The sequence below is a fragment of the Giraffa tippelskirchi genome, chromosome 6 (assembly GCF_054371585.1).
Source record: "Giraffa tippelskirchi isolate mGirTip1 chromosome 6, T2T-mGirTip1v1.2.pri, whole genome shotgun sequence".
Classification (NCBI taxonomy): Eukaryota; Metazoa; Chordata; class Mammalia; order Artiodactyla; family Giraffidae; genus Giraffa; species Giraffa tippelskirchi.
The window spans coordinates 102,836,853-102,862,057 of NC_137280.1; the positions used below are offsets into that span (position 1 = coordinate 102,836,853).

Consider the following 25,205-nt stretch of genomic DNA (forward strand, 5'->3'; position numbering starts at 1 on the left):
AAATAGATGGGGAAAAAAATGGAAACAGTGACAGATTTTATTTTCCTGGGTTCCAAAATCACTGTGGATGGTGACTGCAGCCATGAAAATAAAAGACGCTTGCTCCTTGGAAGAAAATCTATGACAAACCTAGACAGCATATTAAAAAGCAGAGACATCACTTTGCCGACAAAAGTCTATACAGTCAAAGCTATGTTTTTTCCAGTAATCATGTATGGATGTGAGAGTGGGATCATAAAGAAGGTTGGCACAGAAGAATTGATGCTTTCAAATTGTGGTGCTGGAAAAGACTCTTGAGAGTCCCTTGAACAGCAAGGAGATCAAACCAGTCAATCCTGCTGCTGCTGCTGCTAAGTCACATTAGTCGTTTCCGACTCTGTGCGACCCCATAGATGGCAGCCCACCAGGCTTCCCCGTCCCTGGGATTCTCCAGGCAAGAACACTGGAGTGGGTTGCCATTTCCTTCTCCAATGCATGAAAGTGAAAAGTGAAAATGAAGTCACTCAGTCATTTCCAACTCTTAGCGACCCCATGGACTGCAGCCTACCGGGCTTCTCCGTTCATGGGATTTTCCAGGCAAGAGTACTGGAGTGGGGTGCCATTGCCTTCTCCAAGTCAATCCTAAAGGAAATCAACTCTGAATATTCATTGGAAGAACTATGCTGAAACTCCAATTCTTTGGCCACCTGATGGGAAGAGCCAACACATTGGAAATGACCCTGATGATGGGAAAGATTAAAGCAGAAGGAGAAGAGGGTGACAGAGGACTAGATGGCTTGATGGCAGCATCAACTCAATGGACATGAGTTTGAGTAAGCTCTGGGAGATGGTGAAGGACAGGATAGTCTGGCATGCTGCTGCAGTCCATGGGGTCACAAAGAGTCCAACATGACTTAGTGACTAAACAACAACTACAGTAACATATTCAGGCCACCACACCTCACTCCTAGAATATTTATCACATCCTGCCTTTCCTGTTCCAGCTCTGCTCTCCTCTACCCCATCCCTTTCACATGCCCTCCCTAAAGGTGAGTGATCTTTTCATAATGGAAAAGCAATCAATTCAACCTGCTTCCACATACAAAAACAGTAAAACAAAAAGTCCTCCAGCTGCCCTCAGCACAAACCTGAAAAGCCCTACAGGGTCTACTCAGGCCTACCCTTTTCAGCTTGTTTCCAACCCCCAACCCCTGGACCCCTGCCCCCATCCCTCAAGGCTTCAGCCTTGCTGGTCCCTCTTCCACGCATTGCCCACATTCCTGCTCCCTCAGTGTCACCTGTCCCTAGGCCTGGAGAGCACAGTCCCTGCCCAACCTAACCCTGTATGTTCCAGCCTAAAAGTTGCTTCTTTACCTAGAGTACATTCCTATTTTTCCAGAGGTCCCTTTCACAACAGTTAGCTCAGGGAACACATGACTTGTAAAGCTCAGTTTCCAAATGTTTGACTTGCCTACACAGCCCTGAAGTTTGGGTGGGTACAGGTGCCCTTTCGTTTGTTCATCATCCCCATTCCCCATAACCTAGCTCAGCCAGGACTCAGAGAAAGAGGGCAGTAAACAAGAAATGAATGAATGCGGTGGAGGGGGAGTTAAAACGGCCTCCACTGCACATTCTCTAAAAGCTGGCTTTCACATCTGATGCTGGTTATTAAATGGTTCCCAAACATGCCAGGTCACTTTTCCGTGGTCTTAAAAACAAAAAAATAAACCAGTGTGGCCTTGGTTTTCGCGTCTGTTTTCACGCGTAACAGCCCAGGCGCGGCCACGGTTCAGAGGGGCGATTGGCTCGGTGTGGGCTCCACTGACGCTAGCCCTAGGGGCTGAGGGCCGGGGCGGAAGTGCGGGAGCGAGAGGGCGCCTGCGGCCGGGGCGGAAGTGCCGGGCGCAGGGCGGAAGCGGCGACAGGGGCGGCTGAGGCTCAGGTGGGTCCCAGCGATCGGGCGCCGGCAGGTGGGCGCTCGCGGTCCCCAGCCCGGAGCCGGTACGCGGGCGGGAGAGGAGGTCGCGGGAGCTCCACGCTGTGCCGCACACTGCCGATTTCGATTGTCATTACAGGAAATTTAATTAAACCGGGAGCCATAAATCCGTGAACCTCCAGGGGCAAATTATAAGCGTGTGTGTATGTGCGCGCGCGCGATGGCGCTTTGGGAAGTGAACACGGGTGGGAAGAGGCAGCTTTTTAAGAGGAAGCAGAAAACATCACAACTTCATGCCTCTTCCCTGATTACAGTTGCTCTGTTTCGGATTTAATTGAGTTCTGTGAAGTGGCAATATAATCTCAGTTGGCTGAGATAACTGCCTTTTGAAATAAACATTTTTGAGCAGCCATGTTGACCTTTAATTGAGGGCCAAAAGGTTTAATCGTGAGTGCTGTGGGGAGCACTGTGAGTCCTGGGGTTTTCTGGACCTCCTCTCTGCCTTTACTGGACAAAAGCAGCCTTCTGGGTGCTGAACCATGAGAGAATAAATCAGAGCCTATGCAATTCTCAATAAATATTTAGCCTTGTCAGTCACCCCTGACACTCACTCATCCTTTTTTTTTTAATAAGCCCAGAGTTAGAGAAGTCCCTACTGGATTGTTACTAACATGAATAGGCAAGTGTCTTTCTAAGGTTGTCCTGTTAAAGAACAAGGAGTAATTTTTTCTTTTTTTAAACCTGGCTGATCTTTATTCTTAATAGAAAGTATTTTATGTAGTACTTTGTATGTAGTACTTTGTATTTTAGAACACTTAAAAAATCCACAGTATGACCCAGCTCAACCCCAAGATTCTCAGCTCCTATAGCATGGAGATTGTTTCTAAGATCTGTTACGTCCCCCACATTCTCTGGCACATTTCCCAACATAAGTAGGTTTCCTTAGCCACACACTGCCTTGGTTAAGCAACAGTAGAGCCATGTTTCAGTGTGTGACTGCGAAAAGATGAGGTGGCTGATAGAGGCCAGTCTTCTCATTTACTAATTATTTCAGAAATGCTGTATGAAAGTGCTTATGATGCTAGCAATATTTGGAGCTATATACAGTGAAACTGAAAACACTTAGAAAAAGAGATGTTCCCTGGAAATACTGAGTGGTTATAGTAATGTTGGGGCTAAGGCAGAACTAAATCATGGTTCTGTGTGAAACGTCGTAACCTAATAACCTGCGTCCTGCTCTGCCGAGGAACTGCCTGGAACCAGAACAGGTCCTGGTGTGAAAATTAAGGTTGGTGGGCCTGGTATTTTAGATAGGCAGACTCCCCAGAGTTTTTTCTTCATGCTTACTGTCGTCAGTAGTAACTGCCTGCCAAAGAAGGATCGATATTTTTTTGTCTCCTTTACCAGAGGAAAATGTGGCTATGTGGTTTTCTTTAGATGGATTGATGGCAGGTAAGGAAATAGAAATGAGGATTTTCCAACTTGGGAATTTATTGGACTGTATTTCTGTTTATTCCAGATGCCTGTTTCCAGCAGACTCTTAAATACTTAGAGGCAGTGTGGAGGTATGCCTTCAAAATAAGTTTTCTTTTTCTTACTATTAAGGTTTTTGTATTTCATAATGTGCAAATTCCAGCTGGCTGATGCATTTAGTTACTCTAATGCCAGGGTTCAGGGTTTCATACATAGCAGGACCTTGAGGTGAGCTGGTACAAGTAGTAAGGTTTTTTATGTTCCTTATTTTAAATCTAATTTTGCCACTGCTTTATTCAAGGGGTGTACAGCAGAGGAAGCCAAAAGCCAGATGGAATAGTTCCTGCTTACAGTTTTAACCTTGTTTGCAATTATTTTGAAGGGAGAAACCATCTGGATCCAGGGATGTATAGTTACCCAGGTAGCAGGGACTAGGTGAGCTTCCATCATCCTTCCCCTAGTATCATGGCAAGTTCAAGAGACAAAAAATTATTTGAGGAAGAACATGCAAAGTGAAAAGTTTTGGCTAAGTTTCACCTAGATATTATTCCACATCCCTACCTCCCCATCTCAGTTACAGCGGCAGGGAAATGGAGGCATGAAAACATTACTCTCTTTTTATTCCAATCCTTACCCAAGATAAGATTTCCAGAGATAGAAGTAAAACTCAAAATATCTTCTATTTTAAGAAAGTATCTATCTCCAAGGATTTCAGAGCATTTTACCAATATCTAGTAACAACCGTTTTACTGCTGTAGACTTCATCATTGTGGTATTGTATTATTTGTCTGTAAATCTTCTGCCTACCCAAGGTGTGAGTTCTATAAGGGCAGGGAAAGTATCTGAATCACTTTTTTATTTCTAGTACCTGGCACAGTACCTAGCACATTACAAACACTCAATACATGGTATAAAGGGGAGGCTTGATCTATAAGGAATGTGAAAGCATCAGTGGGAATCAGCAAGGTAGAGAAAAGAATGTAAAACAATAATCTTTCAAGGGGCTACCAGATGCAGTTATAAATGCTACAGTTAATGCCTTTATAAACAGCTTGGAGTAGGGAAGGGTGTACTTGAGAATCTACAGATGGTCACCAAACTGCCATCCAAGGTGATCTAGTCTGATGAGTTGCAGGGTCTTTCTTATACTGAACGGAATAAGCAAAGTAAGAGACCACACCAGCCCTATCTCCATTCTCTCAAGGTCTGCAGTGCCCAACTCCTCACTCAAACACCTGTTGAGTGAATATCTGAAAAGTATCCATTTGATGGTATACCAAATTATTAGCCTATCTAAGCCACTAATATCTTGGTTTGGTTTTGCCTTAAGGATAAAGGACTTTGTTCACTATTTTAAGGCTAGGTTTCCCAAATAATGCTCGAACTACCACACAATTGCACTCATCTCACACGCTAGTAAAGTAATGCTCAAAATTCTCCAAGCCAGGCTTCAGCAATACGTGAACCGTGAACTTCCAGATGTTCAAGCTGGTTTTAGAAAAGGCAGAGGAACCAGAGATCAAATTGCCAACATCCGCTGGATCATCGAAAAACCAAGAGAGTTCCAGAAAAAACACCTATTTCTGCTTTATTGACTATGCCAAAGCCTTTGACTGTGTAGATCACAATAAACTGTGGAAAATTCTGAAAGAGATGGGACTACCAGACCACCTGACCTGCCTCTTGAGAAACCTGTATGCAGGTCAGAAAAGCAGCAGTTAGAACTGGACATGGAACAACAGACTGGTTCCAAATAGGAAAAGGAGTACGTCAAGGCTGTATATCATCAACCTGCTTATTTAACTTATATGCAGAGTACATCATGAGAAACGCTGGGCTGGAGGAAGCACAAGCTGGAATCAAGATTGCTGGGAGAAATATCAATAACCTCAGATATGCAGATGACACCACCCTTATGGCAGAAAGTGAAGAAGAACTAAAAAGAGCCTCTTGATGAAAGTGAAAGGGGAGAGTGAAAAAGTTGGCTTAAAGCTCAACATTCAGAAAACTAAGATCATGGCATCTGGTCCCATCACTTCATGGCAAATAGATGGGGAAACAGTGGAAACAGTGTCAGACTTTATTTTTTGGGGCTCCAAAATCACTGCTGATGGTGACTGCAGCCATGAAATTAAAAGATGCTTACTCCTTGGAAGGAAAGTTATGACCAACCTAGATAGCATATTAAAAAGCAGAGACATTACTTTGCCAACAAAGGTCCATCTAGTCAAGGCTGTGGTTTTTCCAGTGGTCATGTATGGATGTGAGAGTTGGACTATAAAGAAAGCTGAGCGCTGAAGAATTGATGCTTTTGAACTGTGGTGTTGGAGAAGACTCTTGAGAGTCCCTTGGACTGCAAGAAGATCCAACCAGTCCATCCTAAAGGAGATCAGTCCTGGGTGTTCATTGGAAGGACTGATGTTGAAGCTGAAACTCCAATACTTTGGCCACTTCATGCAAAGAGTTGACTCATTGGAAAAGACCCTGATGCTGGGAAGGATTGGAGGCAGGAGGAGAAGGGGACGACAGAGGATGAGATGGCTGGATGGCATCACCGACTCGATGGCCATGGGTTTGGGTACTCTGTGAGTTGGTGATGGACAGGGAGGCCTGGCGTGCTGCGATTCATGGGGTCGCAAAGAGTCAGACACGACTGAGCGACTGAACTGAACTGAACCCAAATAATATTGAACGAAAGCCACATCATCTTTTCTACTTCACTGACATTTCAAAAGAGTTCAAACTTGTCAGCTTTTTGTATTGTAATAGGGCAGGCATGTGGTATATGCTGCTTCCTTCTGTAGCCAGTGGGAGTCCAGCAGAAACCAGAATGTTACTGCTGGAAACAGATGACCTTCCTCTCATTGTTCCTGTGCTTTTTCATATTAATCATGAAATAATGGGGAAGTGGCTTCTAGTTTAGTCAGGGGTAAGGACATAAGACTGAATTATTTGATTTTGTTTTCATTCTTTACTTCTTAAAACATGTAGTTCTTCCAGTCAGCCAAGAGAAAGGATACTGTTATTTAATAGAAATTCAGAAGAAAAAAAAAAACTAATAGAAATTCAGTCAGTTGAAGCAGCTTAGTTCATAGACTGAAAAAAATAAAAAGAGAGAGATCTAAATTCAACTCTGTTTCTCCAAGTTCAAAAATGAAGTTAATCTGTATCATCTTAGATTTAGAGATCAGAACCTCATTCTTACAGTAAAAGAATTCTGCCATCTGAAGCTGAGACATTTCCTCATTCTCTCCATCCTTAAATTAAATCTTAAACAAAATGTGGTATCCGTTACTTGGTATACTCTGAGGATTAATGTATAAAGCTTTTGGAAACTTTGGAAAAAAAGAGAGTTGACCTTGGAGATCCCCTTCTATTCTGAAAACTGTGTTGGTCTCATATGAAAAATAAGCATTGTTCAAAGAGAAAATATAGAGAAAAAAACTGCAGAAAAAAAAATTGTGAAAGTCTTTGGTAAAAACAACTTCTTTATCAAGCATGGTAATCTCCAAAGTCCCTTGGAATCCAGCTGCAAAATATTAAGATTTTCTATCAATGTGACAGCTCTTAAGTAACCAGAATAGGACTGAGAGAATTGAGGAATCTCATGTATCTGAAGGTTGCTAGAGCAGGACCTCAAGAGTAGATAGTCCCTAATGTTCTGGTATTAGTGTCACAAGTCCAAAGAAGTGATGGATTTAATATCTCAAATGTTCCAAAGCCATTTACTACAAAATGGCTAAAAATGAATGAAACATCTTTCAGGTCTAGTGTGGTCATGTGGATAACTTCACCTCTTTTGCAAGATGAATTGGAAATGGTGGAGTATTAGTGACAAATGGGAGACATTGCCTAGATGAATGGCATTTGAATTGCAAACAGTTGTTTCTGGAAATGAAATGAAATCGTGTGCTTTTGAAACAGCAAGGAAACTGGCATTACTAGCTGGGTACAATAAGACTAAGATGTTTTAATGAAATTGCCTTCTTTCTGGGTCAGTAGTAAGCATTAGAGATACCTTCAAAGGGAATGGGTCATTTTGGTTAAGAAGGATAACGTGGAAAGGAGTCTGCATAATTCCTTATGCACTTTATCCTCAACCCTTGAACTGGCATGATTTTGCCCTCATCTTAATGCTATCTTTATGGAATGAAGGAATTTTCAAATTGCTTTTTAAACTATTAAGCCCTCATGTATGATATAACCCAACCACATTATTCAGGCTTTCCTGGCTTTCAGGAACAGCTTTGCAGCCATTGTGTCCTAATTGTACTGAACATTGTTGCACGATCTGAATTCAGAATATACCTCTGGCTCTAGGCCAGATGCTGAGTCAGTAACTTTGGAGTTGAGGATGAGGGGACGGGTATAGTGTGTGCGAGCCCCATTGTGTGAACAAGAATTAGTCTGGAATCCCTTTCGGACCCCTGGGTGCTAGAGGGAGGGGTCTTCCCTCTACTACTATTCTTGATCAGCATCTTCATTTTATTTTTCTTAGCTAAATGTTTTTCTGGAAACTAACCCTATTACCAAGTAGGCTCTTCTGAAGCAACGATCTGGAAAATGTGACTGCTAAGGTCCAAAGATTCTAAAACAAACTCTTGCTTACTCAGAAGATTCCTCCTCCCTCCCATTTCACATTTGTCAGCTTGCTATTGGCCTTGGCAAACACAGCCACACTTCTGGAAGTGGAGGAGAATGCCAAGATGATGAGAGTCTGTCATTAAAAATCATTCTTTAAATGTGTCTGTCAATAGGAAACATTATTCTTATTTTTGGAGGCACATTCTTAGTATTCTTTTTGGAGGTACTTTTCCATCTCAGATGCTCAAACAATGCAAGATCAATGTCACCTCCTCCATTTTCCTGCAGGGTATTTTTGGATGTCAAGCCTTCCCAGTTATGATCAAGGAGCTAGAGAAACAAGCTTGGGATAAGCAAGCCTGTGTACACTTCTGCCCAGATCTATATATGACTTTTGGTCCTCTTTAAATGGGCCTAGCATTTTAGACTCCTACACCTAACTACTTCACGGCTTTCTTTGGAGCCTTTTGACATCATGAGCTATTGCCACAGCATCTCTTCTGTATGTGATTGCCCCTTCTCTGATCTGGAGGACATTTGTTACCCAAAGCCTATGGGTATAGTTTTTCCTAGCCTCTGTAAAAAGAGAGAACAGGACAGGAGATCATAGTTCCATATTACAGTTGATGAAACTGAGGCTTAAAGACATGAGGAATTGCTTAGCATCAGAGAACTAATTGGTGGAGTTGCCTGTCTTTGGGGTTTAGATTTATGAAATCCTCACACAGAAATGCACCCAGGAATTCAAACGTGCTGAATTCCAGCTGAAACTCTATAAGAAAGAGTAACTTTAAAGCTTTAGATGAAGAATCATGCCATTTGTGCTTAATTCCCCTGACCGATGAGTTAGTGGAAGCTATATTCCTTTACATTTACTTTGACCTGTCTACACATTTATTCAAAATACTTTGGAACAAGTTTTGTCTTTAAAGATTATTAATAAATCCAACTTTACCACTGCCTAGGCAGCTTCTGTTTTGATATACAGGAGTTGAGTTGAGGATATCATTGATAAAATAACAGTGAATACTGAATTTTCCCTTCTTTGAAAATATGAAGGCAAGTATTAGGAAGGAATAACGGGAAAGGAAGTGACCTTGGTTCAGAGCCCATCAAGGGAAAACCTCTACCTCTTGCAAAATGAATTTCATTGTCCTATGTGAGGCCTGAGTAAGCTAAGCCAGTACCTGGTGCCAGAGTATTTGCTGGTCAAGATATTAAGTCTTAGTGGAAGATAAATGGGCTTCTCTGGTGGCTCAGACAGTAAAGAATCCACCTGCAATATAGGAAACCCAGTTCAATCCCTGGGACAGGAAGATCCCCTGGAGAAGGGAATGGCTACCCACTCCAGTATTCTTGCCTGGAGAATTCCATGGACAGAGGAGCCTGGCGGACTACGTCTGTGGGGTCGAAAAGAGTTGGATACAACTGACCAGCTAACACCATAAAATAAATATGTTGGGTCTTGAATCAGTTATATCCTGTCTTAGGAATTCCCATTTAAATAATGTTCACAATCTGAAACTTTTCAGCTATTTGTTTGAAATGTTTTTCAGTTTTCAATTCCCTGTTTCTGAGACTATCATTCCTAGAGTTTTAAATCCTCCTTCTGGGTCCAGTAAAAGCACATCTCAGTCAGTAGACTCATCATCATCAGTATTATTAATAACAATACCTTATCTTTGTATTATTTAGTAACAAAGAGCTAAACTTTCTCTATTCTGCTTTTTAATTTGTACAAAGATTTTTACATTTATTATCTCTTTTTAAGTCACCCATCCAACTTTTGCTTTTACTCTTCTCCATACCCCACTGCCTCCATCTTCACCAGAAATATCTCCTTTTGTTTAAGAGGTGAAATTAGGCAGAGACCAGACAAGGCCATTCATTTTAGGGGTAGGCATTGGTTGTAAGATTTCATTCCTTTGGAGGGACATCAGACACATCTTATCTGATTCATGGTAGATTCTTTGACTGTCCCTTTTCCAGTCCAAGCCCTCATCACTCTTTTTGACAATCGGCCACTCCTATCTTTCTGGACACACTTTCTCCTGCTGGCTTCCATGACAGCCCACTTTTCTGATTTTCCTCCTACCCCATCAACCTTTCTCTCTGCCTCCTTCACTGGCTCCTCTCTATGCTACTTCTGAATGTTGGATTGCTTGAGAGGTCTCTCCTGGGCCCTGTTCTTTTCTTAGCTATTTAGATGATCTCACAATCTCAGCTGTAATTGGAGCCTTCAAACTGAAGGAGTCTTGAATTTTATCTTCAGTCCTGGTTTCTCTCCTGGCTACCAAACCTGTACATGCCACTTTCTACTTGAGCTCCAGCCTGTCCCTCACTCAGCTCCCAGACCCATACCCCGCTCAATCTGTTCCTGCCTCAGCATCCCTCATTTTAGTAAACTGGCACTGCAACCCACCCAGAGGCTCACAACCGAAACTACGATAGTCCTTAACTGTCATTTTTAATTACTCAAATCCAGCTCATTGGCAGGTCCTTTCAGGCCTGTCCATGCCACCTGCCTTTCTCCCCTGGACTACTACAGTAGCCCCTAACTGGCTCCCTGGTTCCACTCTTGCCATCCCAAACACATTCTTCACACAGTGCTAAGTGAAAGTGAAAGTTGCTCAGTCGTCTCCGACTCTTTGCAACCACATGGACTGTAGCCTACCAGGGGCTCTTCTGCCTGCTCTTCTCCAGGCCAGAATACTGGAGTGGGTAGCCGTTGCCTCTCCAGGGGATCTTCCCAACTCAGGGATCGAACCCAGGTCTCCTGCATTGCAGTCAAATTCTTGACTGTCTGAGTCACCAGGGAAGCCCACACAGTGCTAAAGTCATCTCTTCTTTTTTGGCCGTGACATATGGCTTGCCAGGCTTCCCAGGTGGCACAAGAGGTAAAGAACCCGCCTGCCAATGCGGGTCTTATGTCTCCTGACATAAGAGATGTGGGTCGGGAAGATCCCCTGGAGGAGGGCATGGCAATCCACTCCAGTATTCTTGCCTAGAGAATCCCATGGACAGAGGAGCTGGCAGGTTACAGTCTGTGGTGTCGCAAAGAGTCAGAGACGACTGAAGCAACTGAGCACTCACATGTATGTGGCTTGCAGGGAATCTTAGTTTCCCAACCAGAGATACAGCCTGGGTCCCCAGCAGTGGGAGCACTAACCACTGAACCGCCAGGGAAGTCCCTACAGTCATCTTTTTAAAATGTACATGTGATCATGTAACTTCCTTCCTCTAAATCTAATTATGCTTAAAACCGCAATTCTTTAACATAACCCATGAGGCCTTAGATGTTCCAGCCCCGACTGACCTGTCTCCTCCACTCTTCGCCTTGCTTACTTGCTTTAGCCACATTGTCCTTTCTGTTTCTTCCACTAAATCAAAGTTGTCCTCACCCTAGAGCCTTTGCACTTACTGTTCTCTTTCCCACAATGCTCTTCTTTCAGATCTTTGTACCTTCTTAACCTTGGGTCTCAGCAAAAATGACACCTGCTCAGAGCACCTTATTTAAAGGCCTGCCTTGGTTACATCACCCTGTTTCACTCCCTCCCCTCTGCTTACTACTGTCTGATATTGTCTGACCTAAGAGTCTCTTTAATGTGCCCAGGGACAGTATGGACCCCATGCGGGCAGGGACTTAACTTTTCGGTGCACCGCTGAACCCAGTACCTATGAGTATCTCATATGTGGAAAACAGCAGGTAATTGTTGAATGAGTGACTCTCATCCCACACCTAGATTTGCATAACTCAACTCTTTCCTGCCCCCATTCTTCTTTCCTTTGCAGTCTATCCTGCTCACTGCTGCCAGAGCAGTCTCTTAAAATACTGATTTTATCGCATCTCTCTCTTCTTTAAAACCCTTCTTTGGCTCCCATCCAAAAGGCCACAGCATTCCTACCTCATGCCTTTGTGTCTAACCCTGACTTCAGAATGCTTTCCCCTTTTCTACGTATCCAAATCCTATATGACTTAGGATCCTTCTCTCGTGAAACCAGTTCCAACATCAGCCCACAGTACTCTTCTCTTCTTTTCTCTATAACATCTGAAGTTGCCCATTAGATGTCCCTGTTGTGATCTCTCCTGTATTTATATTGTTTCAGTGAAGAATTTAACTCCCTCCTAAATCCATTGGAGCGTGTCTCTCTCTAATGCTTGTTGCTCATATGCAGAATGTGGAGTTGATTTCTCCATGTGAGAGTTTTACTTGGAGGGAAAGAAATGGGCTAAACACCAGACGGGATGAAGAAAAAACAATAAGGGCTTAATTTTACTGAGAATTTGAAGAGAGTGGTATAGATGAGCAGAGTGTATGTACTAAGTGATGGACGTGTAAATCCCGTATACCTTCGGAGGAGTTGTAATCTTATTGGATAGGCCAGGGCCCACACTTCAAACAGTGAAAAAACTTTTTGTGCAGACCAGTGTGTTGAATATAAATGAACGGAGCACCCATTGCATCCAAACAGTGGAGTAGAGACATCCAGATACTTGGAAACCCCAGAGTCATAGTAATCATTTAAAAGAAAGTTAGAAAGGGGGTTTTGTCTCTAGGAACTCATGTGACCAGTCATACCTTTCTGGAACTGCTTCTCTCTACAGGCTCCTCTTTCCCCCGTGTGATGAACCTGTTGCCTCTGAATCCTAGAAATAGAAGCTGCAGGGAGCGGGGTGGACGTGTGGGTGTGTCTGCTCAGGATCTCATGTGTTATGTGGGATCAAGTCAGCAGTCTGGATCACAGACAGATGAGGCTGTGATAATCATCTCACAGCATGTGCAAATATCAAATCAGTATATTTTATATCTGAAACTAATACAGTGTTACATTATTTAAAAAAAGAATGGAGCTGAGCATGAAGCCATGTACAGGTGGCCCCACAGGTGCATGGTGAGCCAGGGATCCTTGTTGTAACATCATGTCTGAGTTGGGGCTATCTCCTTGACAGTTCCCCTGGCCAGGTACCCTGACTGCTGCAGCTGAGGTACTGAAAAAGCACCTGAGATCCCACCCAGGGAGTGAGGGCCCCTCCAGGCTGCCTTCCACCCCCTACCCTCTGTTTCTGTTCTGCAGCCTCATTCTAACCCTGCTTACTCTTGGAACTGACACCTCAAAGGATCAACTCAGTCTGCAGCTTTGACTGGGTCCCTGAACGCCGCCTCACCTTGTCACTCTTGGCTCCACCCTTGGGCCCAGGATCCCAGGCGAGGCTGCCAATTGTTTGGGAGAGAGAGAGGTTTGGACACTACTGACTGACCGCAAGCACATAAGACCCCTGGGGAGGCATCATTCATCCCTGTTTCTCTGGATTAAGCAGAGCCCAGTAACCCAGATGAGTGCCCTAAGAGCACTCTCACCTTATTACATGAGCTCTCATTAATCAAAAATACAAAATCTATTGGATTTTGTTCCCAATAGAGGGGTGTTTGTGTGGGTCTGTGTGTGTGTGTGCACACACACACGTGTTTCTAGTCACTGGGTAACAATAGGAATGTTATACTTAGATGGTAGTGATTGTGAAATGGAGCACTTAATATCTCATGTGGCACAAATGACTGAACAGAAGCCCTGAGCCTCTCTTTCTGGAACTCAGGTCCAGCAAGAGCAACGGTAATAGTCTTAGGTTAATTCCAGCTCAGTATTAAATTTACATTATACTCTTGTGAAGAAGCTCCAACGTTTGGACTTGGAGTACAAAATGAAGCAGGGCAAAGACTAACAATTTGCTAAGAGAACACACTGGTCATAGCAAATAACCTCTTCCGACAACACAAGAGACAACTCTACACCTGGACATCACCAGATAGTCAATACCAAAATCAGATTGATTATATTTTTTGCAGCTGAGGATGAAGAAGCTGTATATAGTCAGCAAAAACAAGACCGGGAGCTGACTGTGGCTCAAATCATGAACTTCTTATTGCAAAATTCAGGCATAAATTGAAGAAAGTAGGGAAAACAACTAGATAATTCAGATATGACCTAAATAAAATCTCTTACAATTATACAGTGGAAGTGACAAATAGATTGAAGGGATTAGATCTGATAGATAGAATGCCTGAAGAACTATAGATGGAGGTTCGTAACACTGTATAGGAGGTGGTGATCAAAACCATCCTCTAGAGAAAGAAATGCAAAAAAGCAAAATGGTTGTCTGAGGAGGCCTTACACATAGCTGAGAAAAGAAGAGAAGTGAAAGGCAAAGGAGAAAATGAAAGATATATCCCTCTTAAGTACAAAGTTCCAAAGAATAGTAAGGAGAGATAAGAAAGCCTTCCTCAGTGATCAATGCAAAGAAATAGAGGAAAACAACAGAATGGGAAAGACTGGCAATCTCTTTAAGAAAATAAGAGATACAAGGGAACATTTCATGCAGAGATGGGCACAATAAAGGACAGAAATGGTATGGACCTAACAGAAGCAGAAGATACTACGAAGAGGTGGCAAGAATACACAGAAGAACTATAAGACCCAAAAAAGACCCTTAGTGACCCAGATAACCATGATGATAGTATGATCACTCACCTAGAGCCAAACATCCTGGAGTGTGAAGTCATGTGGGCCTTAGCATCACTACAAACAAAGCTAGTGGAGGTGATGGAATTGCAGCTGAGCAATTTCAAATCCTAAAAGATGATGATGTGAAAGACCTGCACTGAATATCCCAGCAATTTTGGAAAACTCAGCACTGGAAAAGGTCAGTTTTCATTCCAACCCCAAAGAAAGGCAATGCCAAAGAATGTTCAAACTACTGCACAGCTGTACTCATCTCACACTATCAAAGTAATGTTCGAAATTCTCCAAGCTAGGCTTCAACAGTATGTGAACTGAGAACTTCCACATGTATAGGCTGGATTTAGAAAAGGCAGAGGAACCAGAGATCAAATTGCCAACATTCATTGGATCATAGAGAAAGCAAGAGAATTCCAGAAAAACATCTACTTCTGCTTCATTGAAAAAAAATGGACGTGAGTTTGAGAAAGCTTTTGGAATTGGTGATGGACAGGGAAGCCTGGTGTGCTGCAGTCCATGGGGTTGCAAAGAGTTGGACACAACTGAGTGACTAAACTGAACTGAACTGAATGAAGGTGGTACCTGAGCTTATACAGACTTTTTGATTTTGCACATGAACTAACAACACTGCAGCTTGCTGATGAGAGGTCATGTGAGCTTGGAGATTCGGTGTGCCAAAGGATTCTTTGAATGAATAAAAATTCTGATCTGTGAAGGTCAGTTTCTCTCCTCAAGTGAGAACAATGTTGTTTGCCTTCTAACCAGACACACACAGCATTTGAAGAATCCAGTTCAGTTCAGTCGCTCAGTCGTGTCTGACTCTTTGCAACCCCGTGAACCACAGCACATCAGGCCTCCCTGTCCATCACCAGCTCCCAGAGTCCACCCAAACCCATGTCCATTGAGTCAGTGATGCCATCCAACCATCTCATCCTCTGTCGTCCCCTTCTCCTCCTGCCCTCAATCTTTCCCAGCATCAGAGTCTTTTCAAATGAGTCAGCTCTTCGCATCAGGTGGCCAAAGTATTGGAGTTTCAGCTTCAACATCAGTCCTTCCAATGAACACCCAGGACTGATTTCCTTTAGGATGGACTGGTTGGATCTCCTTGCAGTCCAAGGGACTCTCAAGAGTCTTCTCCAACACCAGGAGCCCCACAAAAGTGATGTGCAGCCAGAGCATGGGCAGCTCCTCATGCAAGAAATGAATAATCCTTAATAAAGGCGCAAATGACCCTGGCTTCTTTCTGTCCTATGATCAGTTGCTTTAATGATATGCCTTTCAGTGCTTCGCAGGGAAAGCGCTATAAAGTTACCTTTCTTATACTGCTTCAAGGAGGATGGAATTGGGTCTAGTCAGCCCTCCCCCATGCTGTATTTGATTAGGCCATAAGACCACTGAAGTCGGCCTCAGTTTTGTTGAAAACCCAGCATTCCCTCTCTCTTTTGGGGTGATCTATGCCTTTGAGCAGCCGTGTACTTGAAGCAGCTGGAGTCACCATCTTTATTGTTAGGCTGTGGAATTTGTTTTAGACACATTCCAAATCCAGTCTTATACTTTTTTTTTTTTGTCTGTGACAAAGGTGACCCAATTGTTCTTTTTTGATATTATGCACACAGATCTTTTTGCTTATATTATAGAGGCATGTAACAGAATACAAAGGATAAAATTGTGTATGTGTGTATAGTAAAGACACACATTTCATGACTAAATTCAATGACATAATCAAAAAGGTGTTGTCCTTCTAGTCATGAGCCAACAGGTACAGACCACCTTTCAGAATATTTCTTACAGTGCTGAGATACTGTTCAAAAATAATAGAACTATGAAAATGTCACATTGACAGAGTAGTCTATATGAAGATTTTACTTCAAGAAGGCATGATTGGGTGAATATGACATTGACAGCAATGGTATTAGGGTTTACAGAGTTAATAAAATATTCTAAGAAGAATATTATAGGATTCCAATTGGAGTGTTCCATTCTTCATTTTACTTTTTATTTTTAAAACTAAGTGAACTCCAGTGGTCAGAACTTTAGCTTTAATATCTTATTTCTGCCCAGGAGAGGTATAGGGAATTTTTTTTTTTTTATGTATCAGACTCCAATATAATTTTATAATACAGTGCTTACAAAGAAATAAGTTAATTTAACAGTGTGGTAAAATGCATGTGCCTTAGGGCATTTGGAAAATATGCAGGTAGTAAAACTGCATAATGCTAATACATTTCTCAATAAACAAATGTTCCATGTTTAAGTGATTAAATTCACATGGGAGAAAAAAAGGAGAAATGGAGACTAACATGGAGAAGAGAACTAGTTTAGGCAGAACGGTAGTGGCATTTCTGAAGACTTTATTTAGCTTTCTGGGTTAGTTGAACAAGTATTCTGCAAATCTGGAATGAATAGCAACTCTGTTTACTATGACAGGTTTTATTTGTCTTGGGTGCAACCAAGACTACATGCTGTGTTTTCTCATGTTGGAAATACTAAAGCAGATTTCCACTGTGATTGTGATTTTTTTTTTTTTTTTACAAAAGCCTTAACACCTCATTCTCAACTTAGCTAGCTAAAAGCAATAAGTTTTCTATTCCTTACCAGACAGACATCAATAAATCTTAAATCCTTCCACCCAAAGCACATAGCTGCCATTCACTATCCTGGTTGTCATCTTAGGTCGCTGCCTTACATGGCCTGCTTCTCATTTCCAGGGCTGCCTTTCTGTTTTTACTCTCACAAAACTGATCTTCAGAATTTTCTTTCTCCTTCATTTAATACAGCTTCTTTACCTTCATACCCTAGGAGGGTGTGTCACTGTTAGCATAATGCTTTCCTCAAACCAACGATGCAGAAATTTGTACCTAGTGCAAACATGGCTAACATTCTGCTTTCCCCCTTCATTTATATCTTCTGTAGACAGAGACATGTTTTGAAGCTGCTGTCTCCAACCACATTCACCTATTGGAGTGCTGATTCTGCTGAATTTATGGAAAATATATACACCAGGGCTTATCGCTTAGTTGAGAGTAGCACAGCATACTGTGAAACTGTTTAGATCTACTTTCCACCTTAGAATAGTGCTGGGTCCTTGCAGAATTCTTACCACATTCTTTTTTATGCATTATCAGGATCATTTAGTTAGCAGGGAGATCCAGGGAGAACTGGAAGACTAAGGGTTTAAGAGAGAAGGAAAGATTATTGTTTCCACAGGTCAGAATTCAGTCCTTTTGTCTGTCTTTACTCTAGTTTGATATGGGTTTAGTGCTCTTAAAGTCATATCATTCTGTTTGAAATGAGTTTGAAGCTAAAACACTGAGAGACCTGGTCACCAGGAGCCCAGTGCACAGTTAATACAGGCCTGCTCTGTGGAGCAGAGCAGAACGAGACTCGAGATGGTGGGGAAGGGCTGGCACCAGCTGCAGTGCCCTGCCTGCTTCTTGTGGAGCGCTTACCTTTAGTTATGATATCAGTTCTACCCAAACAGTGACCGCTCTGCACCCTGAGTGTCTGATGAGGGGTAGAGGTGAAACTGGAGAGGAGGAGAAAGGCTCACTCGAATACTATTAACATTCAAACAATTATTTAAACAGCTACTATACACCAGGTTAATTGTAGACACTCAGGAATTACTGGAGTGAATAAGTATCTGCTCCTGTGGAACTCATGTTGTAGTAAAGGGAACATACAGGTAAAGAAACAATTTTAGATCGTGAAGGATAATAGAAAACTATAGCAGGATACGAGGAAGGAGAGCGGTGGACTGGCCCATGTTGATAAGGTAGTCACTAAGGCATCTCTAAGGAGGTGACATGTGCCCAGGCCAAATGAGAAGCTACTTAAGAGTTTTTCACACAAGGGGACAGGAAGTGCAGAAATCCTGATGAAGAAATAATCTTTGGTTGTTCAAGGAACAGAAGAAAATCTTTGCTCTGCAACTTGCCAAGGTAAGGGAGGGGAAAACTGATAGACGAAGTCGGAGAGATGGAGTAAAGAGAAGTTAAGAAATGAAGATCCCAGGAATGAATTCATGCTAGGAATATTGATAAGCAATAAAGTCAACAGTGCGTATGTTTTAAAAGTAAAATGATCATATATGTAGTTTACAGGACAAAGCTGGAGGCTCAGTAGAATAACTAGAAATAAGTAGGGTGTCTTATGTCGTGCAAAGTAGCAGGATGAGAGAACTTCAAAGCCTAGTGTTTGACATGCTGCTGTTACCAAGCTGTTCTTATTGGAATCTCTCCAGCAGAAACACTAGTACATTTGTGGATGCTTTCAAAAATGATGGCAACCTCCTTTTAAAACACTTCTTAAAAGAATTGAGTAGATTTTTGTTTTTGACAAGTTAGCTCAGCCTAATTCTCCCTGTAAGTTCCTCTAAGTTCTGCTCTGTGTTGCCCCACCTCTTGCAGCAGAGGAGTACAGATCTCATAAGTAACAGCCTTAACCTTCAGCTGGAGACTTGTGCTTACTTACTGTTCCTTTACCGTGAAGGTGGCTGGGCACTGTTGAATGCCTACAAATAAGATAAGCTACCTCTGCAAATAAAAACCATCTCAGGAAACTTCCACATTTTAGAAGATCATCAGGATGCTAGCAAAACCTACAGGTGAAAGTTAATTTTTTATTCTCATTAACACACGCATGCAATTTGCTTACAGAAACCAAGTGATCAGCACATAGTTAATCCATACATTTGGATTTTTCTCCTTCTAAGTTCTGTTTTCTTTGGAATATAGTGGATATTGAGGCATCATGGAGACTTGCCAAACATCTTGGCCTCTCTGCCACTCCTGGACTCCAAGAAGCACATCTGAAGTCTTCAAATTCCATTACAGGCTTGCAGCTTACTGTTCCTATTATAAAGAGCAAAGTCTAGGGCACATAAGTTTACTGCTCTATTTTTCTTTTGGCAGAATTAAGATGCTCTGGTTTCAAGGAAATAGCATGCAACTTGCCAAACACTCCTTTCAACTGCTCTTGAGAAATCTCTCTGCCTCAAAGACTGCTCTGCCTGTGCTGACCTTATTCACAAAGGTACAGAGGAAAAAGTAAAATACTTGAAAAACATAAAGTATTCAAATGTTGGGGGAAGAAAGTTATACATTTAAGAAAGGGGGAAAATGTTGAAAGGAAAGCAAGCAATGGTATAAATTTTCTTCAGACCCACTCATCAGTTTACAACAATGGTAACTCTTACCCTACCCAGATACTTCATTGTCTCACTGTTTTCAGAGAGTAAATTAATATATTTGTCATCTAATCCTTACAATGAAAGAAAAGAACTGATGTTTACAAGTGTATCGTTTAGAAATATAGTCAGTTCTTGTTATTTGTGATAGTCATAGTCTATAAAGTCGCTACAAATACTGAATTAGCAAGTACCAAACCACTGCTCCTAGGGCGAATATAGGGTTAGAGTCCTTTGAGCATCTGGTCACAACGTTTTTGTCAGCTGATCAGTACATAACCTTTGTTTTAAGGAGGATGGTCGGCTCTGCCAAATACTGCTGGTAGTTTGAAAGAATGAAGTCTGAAAACTGACCAATGGATTTGGCAACATGAAGGTCATTGGAACTTACGAGCATTTTCAGAGAAATGATGAGGAGCAAGTTCTAGGGAGTTGGTCAAGAGAGGATAAGAGGAGGGGAAAAAATACATAACCTTGTTTTATGTGTGTTTCTGTTTAAAGGCACCTTATTTAATATATACTGTTGATTCATTAACACTGAGCTCAGGGCCAGCAGCACCATAACATATGCCTGAACAAAGCTTAGATAAAATCTAACACAGTACTTTCTCCCTAAGGCACATCACAGCCTTCTTATGCTTAGAAACACTGGACAGCACTTCAGCACTACACTTGGGCTATTTTAAATGGCAGAAAAACACAAAGATGCAAGAAGCATGGCACTGAGTAGATCATGATTTGGCCACCTGATGCGAAGAACTAACTCATTAGAAAAGACCCTGATGCTTGGAAAGATTGAAGGCAGGAGGAGAAGGGGACAGCAGAGGATGAGGTGGTTGGATGGCATTATGGACTCAATGGACATGAGTTTGAGCAAGCTCCAGGAGTTGGTGATGGACAGGGAAGCCTGGCATGCTGCAGTCCATGGGGTCACAAAGAGTCAGACATGACTGAGCGACTGAACTGAAGTAGATCATGAAAAGGATACTTGTTTACAGTATGAGAGCTAGAATAAGAAAGAGCATCATCTTGTCGCAACTCATCTGGAAATGTACACTTTGGGCAACTCAGATTTTTCACTGCTGTATGCAACTGCATATCCATGAATGACCGCAAAAGCTTGGGTGTTAATTTTAGGGTTACAAATAAGTTTTAGTGAATAGATGAATTCGCAGCTACAGAATCCACAAGTAATGAGGACTGACTGTACTTATTTTCTTATCCCTAACACTACTTTTAAGCCATAAAGCAAGTGTAAATTTTTTAAGAAGTTTTTCCTCTAAAACTTACAAGACAAACATTATGGATTTCCTTTTGCTAATTAACATTACTTTGTGTGATTTATAATCAAAAAAGAAATAAAGTGCTGGGTAACAGAATTAACTTTAGTGAAAAATACTGCAATTCAAACAAAAAAGGTCTCTTGTTTAATAGACTTACTCAGATTTCAGGCATTTTAGCAATTTGAGTATATCTGACAATTATCTAATAAAATTTTAAAATTAATTTCTTACTAAAAATAATCTTAACTACTTTTCATATTCATAATAATATATTGCACCATTATGGAACAAAAATATTTCATAATCTGTGTCTACATATGAGAAATGCATGTGAAAATTAAGCACAAAAATAAAATAATCCCTTAAGGTTAATGGTGCTCATTCGGCCTAACTATTCTGCACCAGTTTTCAGTTTGAACAACAGCCAAGTAAGCCAAAAAAGAAAGTGAAGTCACTCAGTCGTGTCCGACTCTTTGTGACTCCATGGACTGTAGCCTGCCAGGCTCCTGTGTACATGGGATTTTCCAGGCAAAAATACTGGAGCAGGTTGCCATTTGCTCCTCTAGGGTATCTTCCCAACTCAGGGATCAAACCCAAGTCTCCCACATTGCAAGCAGACTCTTTGCCATCTGAGCCACCACGGAAGCCTAAGTAAGCCAACACAAGTGCCCAAAAAAAAAACCTCCAGTAATCTTCCATTCAGCTTAAAACTTGTACTGAACCCTTCATTTGTGTCATTAGACATACAAGATATTACTATCACCTCCAGGAGTTCCCAGTTCTCTGAAAGAAAAAGTACATATCAGGTTTCTTCCAGTTATAAATAATAGAAAGTACTTCCCAGAGTGGCTTAAACGAAAAAGGGATTTTATGGGTTAGTCTGGTTTCAGAAGTAGCTTGATCCTGCAACTTAAGCATATTACCAATCTTTTCAGCTCCACATTCTCTGAGTTAAATCAGTGCACACTCCAGCTCTTCAGATGGATAACTACAGCAATCCCAATCCCAGATCTCACATTTCAGGTATCTACAGAAACCCCAGCAAAAGCCTCATACTATCCATTGTCTATGACTGGCCAGTCCCTGAGTTATCTGTAGTGGAAGAGCTAGGGTATGTGTTTGTTAGTTGCTCAGTTGTGTCCAATTCTTTGCAACCCTATGGACTGATGCCAGGCTTCTCTGTCCATGCAATTCTCCAGGTAAGAATACTGGAGTGCACAGCCATTCCCTTCTCCAGGGGATCTTCCTGACCCAGGGATCAGACCCAGGTCTCTTGCATTCTTTACCATCTTGTCATAGATTTCTTTAAAATTTGATGAACCTTTCCTCATAAAAATACATACACCTGTGATAATTTGCCCAGACTTCCATGGTCCCTGGGTTTAAAAAAAAAAAAAAGTGATCCTAGATCTACTAAAGTTCTTTATTATAAAAGCAAGTACTTCTGCAATTTCACTGGTTTTTGTTTTGCTTTTGCTTTTAAGATCCTCTCTTGACTTTTTTGAACTTTTTCAGAAAATTTTAATGTGGTTATCTTAAAAATCACAGACTATCCATAATCTGTTTATTATAATGCTAATAATAACCTAATGAGCCCAATTCTCTGAAGCAGGAAAATAGGGCCAGAAAGACCTTTCTGAAGGAAAATGTCTTTTTGATGATCTGGGCTCTTATTTCAAAATATGGTGAGTTAAGCTGGAGGAAGGGCCTCTATAACAGCTCATCGTTTTCTATCCTGTTAAAAAGCAGGTTTTATATAAGCCTCAGTAACGTTGAATCTGTTTTTAGCTCATACAAGAGAGCCTACAATAGTCCTTGTTCACTGAGTCAGGGCCTTACAAGCCTTTAAAATCTGCCGATGGTCCACAGCATTCTCGGCAGACTTCTCTAGACAGTTAGACTGCAAACAACAGCAGCCACTGAAACTTGCATGCTCCTATGGTGGAGTTACTCGGGGAAACCTACTTCTGACACTTATAATGAGAAAACTGACAAAACATTAAAGAGTTGGTAAAATCAGCATCCAAAGTAAAGAGATTTTTCCCTTCTAAAGACGGGGCAGTAACTATCTAACTCCATCCCAGGGGGTTATTAGGAAAAACAGGCTGGGGACTTCCCTGGCAGCCCAGGGGTTAGGACTCCATGCTTTTACTGCTATGGGTCAAGGTTCAATCCCTGGTCAGGGAACTAAGAGCCCTCAAGCCGCATGGCATGGCCAAAGAAAAACAAAGGTAAAATAAATGGAAAAACAGGCTGGCAAAGCTCAGTACCCCCAGTCAAAACAGATTTTAAGACATTCTGGCAATGTCAGCCAGGCCTAGAAGGTGCTCCTCATCTAGGAAGGACAAAGCCCTAAAACTATAGATGTTTGGAAAATGATCTTCCCAGGTATCAATTATACTAAGCCAGTAATAAGAACATATAAACATCTAAATGTATTGCATGTACATATATATACACATATATGCACACATATATATGTGTAACATGTAAGCGTCAACATTTACTGGATAAATATGCTTGTAGAGAAAAAAATCAAAACACAATTAAAAATTGCCAAAAGCCCATTTACCATGAAATACTAGCTATTTATAAGATTCTGTAGCAGTGTTTTGCTTTGGAAATAAAACAGTATAATTAACCTGGGAGAAAAGAATCCTTTAAATTAAGTATAATCTGCTTCTTGTGGCTTTTGTCCGGCTGAATGCCATTTCTCTGGGATTAATGGCTTTTTTCTTCCTATAGGATCCATGTCCCCTTTGTGATGAAGCCAAGGAAGTACTGGAGCCTTATAAAAACCGGGTAATATGATATACTATAGCTTTGTGTATATGGAATGGATAGTATATGTAGTATAAGACAAAGCATCTCTCTGGATCCTTTCTTTAGGAAGAGACATTAAATTATTTTTCACTTAAATTTTTCATTTAAATTTTCTTTCTGTTCTTCAGAGAGATTTTAGTGCTGATTTCCATAAAAGTCATTACACCTAAGTGTTTTTCTCTGAGCAGCACTGGTTTTCTTACTCTGACTGTTAAAATGAGTCATTGGTACAGTATTCATGCTTTAAGCTTTTGTCCCTATTCCTTTTATGTTATTTTGTCATTTCCATGGAAATGTTTTCCAGTTGCAAACTGTGACACCTTTGCCAATCTTCCAGTCCAAACTGTCTTTCTTGAGTCTCAGGCAGCTTCCCAGTTGGGGACATACTTTATTTCATTTCAACAGAGTAGTAATGCTGAACCTAACAGATATAACAGAAAAGTAGCAAAATAGAGAATTAAGGAATATAAAGAAATCAATCAGTGTAGGGAAATCAAGGTCATTAGATGACCGTGGACCTCAAACAAACAATAGTAAAAAAATCTCGGAGTGCTAGAACTGGTCTGGGGATCAGTTTGTCACTATAACCATTGCATTGTTCCATGTTGCTGAAAAATAGAGCTTTAGTCTGTCTCTGTTTCAGTTTATTTTACAGGAGGTGGACATCACACTTCCAGAAAACTCTGCTTGGTATGACAGGTATAAATTTGACATCCCCGTCTTTCATTTGAATGGCCAGTTTCTGATGATGCATCGAGTAAACATCTCAAAACTTGAAAAACAGCTCCAGAAACTTGAGCAGCAAGGTGCGGGAGGCTGACAAACACCCTCATGATTTTCTACCTTCTCTGTCCAGAACATGTTTTCCTGAGAAAATGACCATGGCTTCCAACTCCTTTTGTCATTTTCACACAGCTCTACAGATGTTCTGAACTCAGTGGTACCAAATAGTGATATTCCTCTTGTGATTAATGGAAGTACCAATGTGGGAACTGTTTACGTGCTGGCATTTTATAAAATAATTGGAGTGTATTGGCAGGGAAGGGATGATGGAAGGCAGGAGAAATCCACTTGTTTTATTTATTTTACTCTTTTGTATTAATATGGAAGCATCTCACATTCACTGGACAGAGCCATTTATAAGAAGAAGGCTCTGTGTCCCTGCTGCTGCCCTAAGGGCTTAACTTTTTAATGAAAGAATAAATGTTCTTCCACTTGGTAGATAAAGTGAAATGTGAATTGCTAATAACTGTACACAGTCAATAAAAGGATGTTTTAACAAATACATCTGCATGAAGTCTATTTCAGAGGAATTTAATAATACCTGTTTAAAATCAGAGCTTATTTTTTTGGACAGAAGAGAATAAACTATCCTAGCCAAAGACATTTCATTTGAGAAAAACAAAAGACTTGAACCCCAAAA

The 25,205-nt window shown here is 41.3% G+C and overlaps 2 protein-coding genes across 9 annotated transcripts in view; one reads left to right on the forward strand and one right to left on the reverse strand.

Moving 5' to 3' along the window:
- MEGF10 (multiple EGF like domains 10) overlaps nt 1–25,205 on the reverse strand; it is a 536,959-nt gene that overhangs the window by 339,216 nt on the left and 172,538 nt on the right. The window lies entirely within an intron of this gene.
- C6H5orf63 (chromosome 6 C5orf63 homolog) lies at nt 934–25,065 on the forward strand. Of its 7 annotated transcripts, none has more exons than XM_081504111.1 (6): nt 934–1,028; nt 3,435–3,480; nt 19,402–19,522; nt 23,705–23,761; nt 24,426–24,588; nt 24,698–25,065. In XM_081504111.1, exons 3-6 carry the CDS (start codon nt 19,409–19,411, stop codon nt 24,712–24,714), a joined length of 351 nt encoding a protein of 116 aa, XP_081360237.1. In that variant the 5' UTR covers nt 934–1,028; nt 3,435–3,480; nt 19,402–19,408; the 3' UTR covers nt 24,715–25,065. The 7 variants fall into 7 exon arrangements, with proteins under 7 accessions (XP_081360237.1, XP_081360236.1, XP_081360238.1 ...); XM_081504110.1 differs by lacking the exon at nt 934–1,028 and adding an exon at nt 1,884–1,980; XM_081504112.1 differs by lacking the exon at nt 934–1,028 and adding an exon at nt 1,884–1,949.

Excerpts from the sequence above, each read along its gene's own strand:
- C6H5orf63 (XM_081504111.1), top strand. The coding sequence starts at position 19,409 with ATGCTCTGGTTTCAAGGAAATAGCATGCAACTTGCCAAACACTCCTTT. Across the intron at positions 19,523-23,704 it reads TGCTGACCTTATTCACAAAG|GATCCATGTCCCCTTTGTGA; the intron begins GTACAGAGGAAA and ends TTCTTCCTATAG. Across the intron at positions 23,762-24,425 it reads TGGAGCCTTATAAAAACCGG|TTTATTTTACAGGAGGTGGA; the intron begins GTAATATGATAT and ends TCTCTGTTTCAG.